At 26.4% G+C, this 8046-nt stretch overlaps 1 protein-coding gene across 1 annotated transcript in view; it reads left to right on the top strand.

Annotated features, from left to right (window-relative positions):
* LOC108694616 (sphingosine kinase 2) overlaps positions 1–8046 on the top strand; it is a 15754-nt gene that overhangs the window by 4841 nt on the left and 2867 nt on the right. The window contains exon 2 of the mRNA XM_018204204.1: positions 7416–7767. Within this exon, the coding sequence (XP_018059693.1) occupies positions 7416–7767 (352 nt within the window). The remainder of the gene's footprint in view (positions 1–7415; positions 7768–8046) is intronic.

Below are 8046 nucleotides of genomic sequence, written 5' to 3'. Positions count from 1 at the left end.
TATATATATATATTTATATTTAGAGCTGAATATTTACTAAATGTCTTATATATTTATTTGGTACATAAACTATTATAATTTGATTTAATTCATTTTTTTATTTAGTAAGTGTTTATCTATAGTAAGTAAATGTTAAGTATTAGTCAAACAAATATTTATTAAAATTTAGTACATTTTTTCTCTGTGTATTATAAATAGTTTAGAGTTTGGAAATATTACTTTTTCCATTACTTTTTCGTTACTTTTTTATAATAAACACGACGTTGCAATTTTTTATAACTAAACGCTAAAGTTAGTGCTAAGGTTAGAAAAGTTGACAATATTAACATAACCTTAGTGTTTAATTAAAAAATTACAACGTCATTATCAAATTGTTTTATAAAAAGTAACGGAAAAAGTTAACGCTTTCCAGCATTGTATAATACTGAATTTAGCATATCGCTTCGTCGACAGAAAAGTGACATAAGCAAAATTATTACATTTTTTAAGTAGTGAAAATTGACTTAAAAGATTTATGTATTTTCATGGAAAAAGAGTAGTTGTAATTCTCAAACAAATGTTTGTTTAACATTTGTTTGTGTATGGAAAAATGTTACAATTCTGATTACGAATAAAATTTGCAGTATACTAGAGTTATAGTATTCGTATTTTGAAAATTTGTAATATAGTTTTGAAGAATACATTACAATTGAAAATAACATTACAATTGGAAAGAAAGTGAAATTTTACATATTCACTATTCTAATTAAAACATTTCATTTAAAAAATATTTTACTGAAAAGTTATTAATTTTGAAATTTATTACTCTTTTACTCAACGAAAGGATATATGTTTTAACTTATTTTAAAATCAATTTCTTTAGTGATAATTATTGGGAAGACGTCCTGATTTAGAATTTATGGCAAAGTAACATTGAAAAAGTATTATCTTTGATTTATTAACATTGGAATTTTTTTAGGGAATTGAATCAATCAGTAATGAACTTAGATGGTTCTAAACAGATTTATTTGTATGTACATGACTAATGTGCAAAATACTAATTTAAAGTTTCGATGTATTATCTTAAATTTTATCTAGTCTGATTTCAACTAATTGTATATGGACTAATTGTATATGGACTAATTGTATTCGCTAGTTATTATATCGCATATTTGCATATATCGCATATTCGCATATATAAGTATAAGAAAACTGCAAGTAAACAAAATTGATCGGAAAAATCCAAAGGATGAAAAAATTATGTTAATTGTTTTATATAAAATGTTTTTACTCTCTCGTATTTTACTCAAAATAAATTGGCAAAAACTATAAAAGTGATTAATATTTTAATACTAAAATGTAATTATATAACTTTATGCAAAATGATATGTTTTTAATTACTGAATCATATTAACTATTACTGATTTAAAGAAAAATGAAATCTTATGTTAATAAAGTTTTTAAATCAAATTAATGTATAAATTGAATTAATAACTTACTCTTGTAAAAATTAAAAATGTTAATAAAAATACTATCGAAAAATATTATTAAAACTGTTAAGAAAATTAGAGAGCAATGCCTGATCATGGTTATTATCTTTGCAGGAGGCCAAGACCTGATATAAATCATTGCACTATTGATAATGATAATATATATGTAAAATACATTTTAAAAATAATAACTTTCTATAAATGAAGTGCTAAATAAAGTTATAAATAAAGATATAAAAATTAAGTTACTGAATATTTTTTTATATTAATTCTTAATAACAAAAATATCTAAATCTGAATCAGTGGATAGTCATTAATTAGGCATACTTTGATAATCAGTGAAGTTCAACAAAAAAAGGAAAAATGTTTGAGCATTATGACTGATATTTATACGTTAATTTCAATCTTTTAATACCATTGAATTTAAATATTAAAATAAGATTAGTTAGGTCACAAAACAAAGATTAGTTAGGTTAGAGATCTCACATTCGCTGATTACCAGTATACTTGACAATGATATCAGTGATTATCCATTGATTTAGATTAAGAGAGTAGTAGTAACAGAATTGAAACTTTTTACAAATATAGATCGGGACTGTAAATTAGAATAGTGATAAAAAAAGATTTTTTAAATTTATTTTATTATTTTTAATAGAAAGACCAATTTTTATCGATTTTTTTCCGGAAAAACCGATTTTCTCCACTGGCATGAACTTTATTTTAAAAAAATGTGAAATTTTTTTCAACTCTGAGATAAATAATTTAATACCATAAAAATCCTGATTAGTTATTTTAGTTTCTTTAAATATTCGTTTTTATTAATATTTCTTTATAAATATCATCAGATAATTCAAAATTGTCAACTAATTCAAAGTTATTGTAATATGTTGTGAGTAATATGTTCACTTTATGTATACAATTATGATATTTCACTGATTTCTATGTTTTATTAGGAAGTTTTTGTAATAACGTAAATTCAGATATGATGAACGTTAAAGTTACGTTATCTTTTTCTTAATTAATTGTTAAGAAGAAGATAACCTGATCTTAACATTCACCGTACCTGAATAAACGGTATTGCAAAAACTCTCTATTGTATAATATAAATACGATATACATGAGACGTTATATTTTTATGACATTGACTTTTGCTCGATTGCGAACACAATTGTGTCATAACATCATCGGTGAAAGAAGGTGTCTCGATTGCGAAATGCAGTTTCCAGGTTATAGTTTTTCCAATCTTCCTTTTGGCATACGTTGCATGATATCAACATCGATATCCGATTGAAATCTTTCCACGATGTACACATGTATGCGTTCGCGCGAACACGATTCAGCATTGTTGTACATAAGCGTCATTTTCAAGTACAAAGAGGAAAGTCCGGTACGTCGTTTTATTTACGTTCGAACTTGAGAAATTCATTGCGGTAGTAATGTTTGTATTTTAAATGGTAACAGCAAAGTCCGGTATCTTTGTCTATTAGGTAGCATTCGAGCATCGAGTACTAATGTTATAAATTTAACGATCTTGTTTATTTGAAGAAAGTAATATAAAATCATCCATCAAGTACATATTTACATCGGAGACATTGGCTGCGTTCAGCAGATTCAACACAGTTGAAAACACTCGCTGCTATTGATGTATTTTTTTAAATCTAAAATTCTGATTGGATGATCTAAAAGAATACACAATAGCAGCGAGCGCTCACTTAATTGTTCAGTCCCCTGAATGCGCCCATTGATTGTCACTTGATATATGATTACGGTTATCATATCTGAATTACAAGAAAAGAATACATGTGTACAATTTTTAAAATAAGTTTATAATTCGAAAACGGAAGAAGAGAGTAATAAGAGGGTCTAATTTTTTATGCGTTGAATGTAGATATATAATAAAATAACATTTTTAGAATATAATTTTTATTGACAATTCTTATTAACATAATTTTATAAATATAAAATTTTAATTAATGACTTTCGAAGTTTTACTTCAATAATACAAATACTTTAAAGAGAATGTGATTAATAACTCAATACGATGAATTCATGCCGTAATGATAAATAATCGACAAAAATTGATATTATAAAAATAATTTTTAAAGTATACCTTTCTGTCTGTCTATCGATTTTTAAAAAAGAAAGAGAAATTTTTAAGCTTCGCTTAAAATCAAAATAAAATGTTGATGCGATCGAGTTTTAGACGCGCAGGTCATACAGAAAATTAGTTTTTTTAAACATTTATATTTATTGATAGATAAATTTATATTACACAAACAAAATAAGATATAACACAAATTTGTCATATCTTATTCTTTAGCGATAATCTATACTTTATCTTATTTTTGATAATTCCTGAAGGTCGCAACAGTTATTTCTGTACAAGCTTAATAGTGTTATAAGTTTGTACTTCTTTTCATATCATATTATAATTGCTATTCATAATAGCGCCATATCCTTAATTAAATATGCACTGACGTCGACAGTATCGAAAGTATTGGTCTATTTATCTATTTTATTTATACGTACTCGTTATTACTTTGAATGCGGAAATGTTTGGAAAGGATTGTGTGTTCGTAACAAGCCGCCGCGATGCAAATTACGTTATGCTTGTGGTTATGTAACACATTATTTATAGTAAACGCTGATATAGAATTGAAAAACAATAAGCACCTTTCTGAGCGGACTATCGTTGTGAGAGTTTTACGAGAAAACCGAGAATTGATGAGTTTTTCTATACGTGCACACATATATTCCAGAAAGCGACAAGATTTTCATGAGTTTTTGTCTCCTTGAATTTTTTTGTGATGCGTTAAGTAACTTCGATTTAAAAATAGAAAGGCTCGGCTAGATCAACGCACGCATATGCTTTTTTTTCCTTATTCTTTGTTATGCTGTTGCGAAATATGGTATGCTATATTGTCAGTTGATGCACTCACGAGGAAAGATGCGAAACGAGATTAGCAAGCAAATTTTCCATTATGCAGGTAACTTGCCCATTTAAAATTTTTATCATCTTGTTTAATTGATTTGGAATGTTGTTTACTTTTATAAATTTATAAATTGTTTACTTTGATAAATTGTAAATTATAGAGCTATTTGCATAATATCAATCAATCTTTAATTATGTAATTACTAAGAGTAATTATGCGACTCTTAAAACACACTTGATCTTTTCCAAATAATTCCTGCACAAACATCCTTTGACGTTTTTTTTATTGTTTTCATTGATAGAGTTGCATAGTGCTTTTCGCGCTGATCTTGTGTGATTATATTTTTCTTGTCTCGATAGTTGAAAAAAAATTGTATATTTATCATTTATCTTATTATTACTGATGTTGAACAATAACACTCTGTGACATTGAACATTTACAGGTTAATTAACATTAGATTGCAATTATCTAATTATCTGTTATTGCAAGTAAATAAATGATAAATATAAAGATAGAGTTAACTCTTTCTAAAATAATAAAAGGTTTTTTTAACTTATGTATTATAAGAAAGTTTCGATTTTTAATATTAAGGACATATGATTGATATTTCCAAATAATAAAAAAATTATAAAAAAATTACAGGTTATTCAGCATTCAAAAATAATATAAAAAATTTAATGACGTTTTATCATCGCATAAAAAATTATTTCAACAAATAGTATTTTTTTTATCTGCTCCGATTAAAAAATATAAAAATGTATTTTAAAATAATGACAAAAATCTCAATATTTTTATATAAGTACACTTTAAGTATTTAAGAAATTCATAAAAAGTTACATTGCGATATAGAAATTGATTGTCTTATAAATAAACAACATATTTATTTGTTTGAAATCTTTGTGTAACTAATTGGTGAATTGCAAAAAAATGTTGCACAAGTTATTTTGAATACTTAAAGTACTTATACAAAAATATTTTTTTAAATTTTAATTTATTAAGAATAAAAATAATAATGTACACACACTGTCAAATTTGTTGTCAAATTTAATTTAATTTAAGTCTCCACTGCTCCTATTCAATATAATCGTTATTTTACACCAAAATATAATTAAATTTGACACTATATAGTGTCAATTTGACGCTATTGACGTATATTGAGTAGGAAGAGTGGCGACTTAAATTAGGTTAAATTTGATATTATAGATTTAACAATGATAAACTCAGTTGATTCATCTTCGGATGGAACATAAATGTATGATAATTTAAGTGGTAAATAAATTCGAACTAAATTCCCAAGATAATAAATTCACAAAAGTAAAAGGAATAACAGGCAATTGGGAATTGGCGCGCAATTTTTGTTTCTTTAAAATATTCTATCTATATCATATCATATTACATGTTTCGGCTAATCTTTTAATCTTCTTCAACAAAATTTCGTAGATGATATATAGATGATAGATAATTTATCTAATGGATAAACAACAAAAGAATAAAAGAGTAAGAGTAAGATTGTGAGCTAAAGTTTATTGAAAGTTGGAACAACCCAACCTAAATAAATTATAAAAATGTGTTGTCTAATAAAAATAGAATGTTATAAGTACAACTTTCATATGTATATAATTTATTTAAAATATTAATATTAATATTAAAATTAAATTAATATTAATATTAAAATATTAATATTAATGCTGTATATTAATTATACTTCCTTTATATATGAAGTTGAAGATACGCAGCGATTGAATTTGTCAGAGAATAATCTCATGTATGTGATTAATCTCTAACGATTGCAAATTGTGAAATTATTGAATTTTAATAATGAATTAGCAGTTGGATCAAGATTGCAGGGTGCATTTATTTTTATTACTTATTTACGTAACATTATTTATTTAAACATATTGTTAAATATACGCATGAAAAATTTATATGGCATTGATTTTTTTTGTACACATTTTGTTTGTGATCGTTTTCATATTTCACCAGAAAAGATAAATATTTATACTTTTTTATACGTTTTTAATCGCACATAGAAGATACAACTGCTACCTATTATGTAATCATGATTATTGTGTAATCATGATTAAGCTATTACTTATTTGGTGTCAAGTCAGTTATCAAAGTATATGTCTACAAAGCAAATATATGAGTCTCGGTAAGTGATAAAAATATGTTACGAACATTAATTCCTTAACGCGATTGAATATATCAAATATTGAATATATCAAAACAGGACTTGAATAGAATGTTTTTCGATGGACTTGTTTGCTGAAAATGAAACTTTTCAGTAGCGAAATTGATTTATTACGAGATCTATCAGGTTTAAATCATTAAATTGAATAGATAATTATTCAATTTGATAATTTATAATGTGTTAATTATGCATATGGAAAAAATCATATTGTAAGAAATTCATATTATAAATAAAAGATGGCATTTTAAAGTGCAAATAAAATTGAAAGAAAATATTTGATCGTAAATAAATGGTAAATATGAACCAAAAACGATAATTTTGGCACTTAATTAACATTTAATCTCAATTTTAAATACTTGCGTGTCGATGCGAATGAGAGATATACTGTTTCACATACTAAAAATTGTTTTGCCTAGGCCGACTCTTCGCTTTTTTGAAAAAAGCGGAACTTCTTCAAAGTAATAAAGAGCAACGGTGATGCATCCTGAATACTGAATGCTTGATGCTTTTTGTGATAAGAGTTTATGTTTTCTCCGGAAATAATAAACGATAAGGATCAGGATATGCTAAGGAATCCGTTTAGAAGAATAGAAATTTTGCTTTTCGAAAGTATCTTGTCAATTGCATTATTTTAAAAAATATATAGTATGCGCACGTCTCGCATTTGATTGAAATTATTTATCCGAGAATGATTTTTCGATGCCGAATGAGTTTTCGAGCCAAAAACATGAAATAGCGTCTTTCAAATAATAACGGAATTACAAAAATAAGAGATTCTGAGACAATGTAACTCTCTTGCATTCGCTCTCAATAATGTTTCAGCGTGTCCAGGTGAGAATCGGAAACTTCTGGTGTTGGTGAACCCGAAATCAGGACCTGGCAGAGGCAGAGATACCTTCCAGAAGAGGATCCATCCAATCTTGTCGGAAGCGGAGAGATCTTACGAGATTCACGTTACCAAGTGTTCTAATTACGCCCGTGAATTCGTGCGCACAAGAGATATTTATCAGTGGAGCGGTCTGTTGATGGTTGGTGGCGATGGAATCGTCTTCGAGGTAGTGAACGGAATCTTCCAAAGGCCCGATTGGGAGAAAGCTCTGCGCGAATTGCCGCTTGGGGTGATACCATGCGGCTCCGGCAATGGTTTGGCGAAGTCTATTGCTCACGCTAAGAAGTAAGTTCATCTCTTAATGCAGTTTAATTATCATTTTTTTTATCACAAAATTGCATTTTAATAAAATTAACCTTGGATGTTGACATATGATAAAATATTTATATTACCGGTTTCATTCCGTAATAATCTATATAAATACGTATCGGTAAAGTTTTCGAAAGAATAGCATTGAAAAAAATGGAATGACATTAATCTATAAGACAAAATTATTTTGATAAATTTAGCTATTTTATATATTTTTGCTGAATCGAAAGTCAATATATTTAAATAAAGTATAAT

This window comes from Atta colombica, unplaced genomic scaffold (genome assembly GCF_001594045.1).
Source record: "Atta colombica isolate Treedump-2 unplaced genomic scaffold, Acol1.0 scaffold121, whole genome shotgun sequence".
In the NCBI taxonomy this organism is placed as follows: Eukaryota; Metazoa; Arthropoda; class Insecta; order Hymenoptera; family Formicidae; genus Atta; species Atta colombica.
This window is presented reverse-complemented; position numbering and strand designations above follow the sequence as displayed.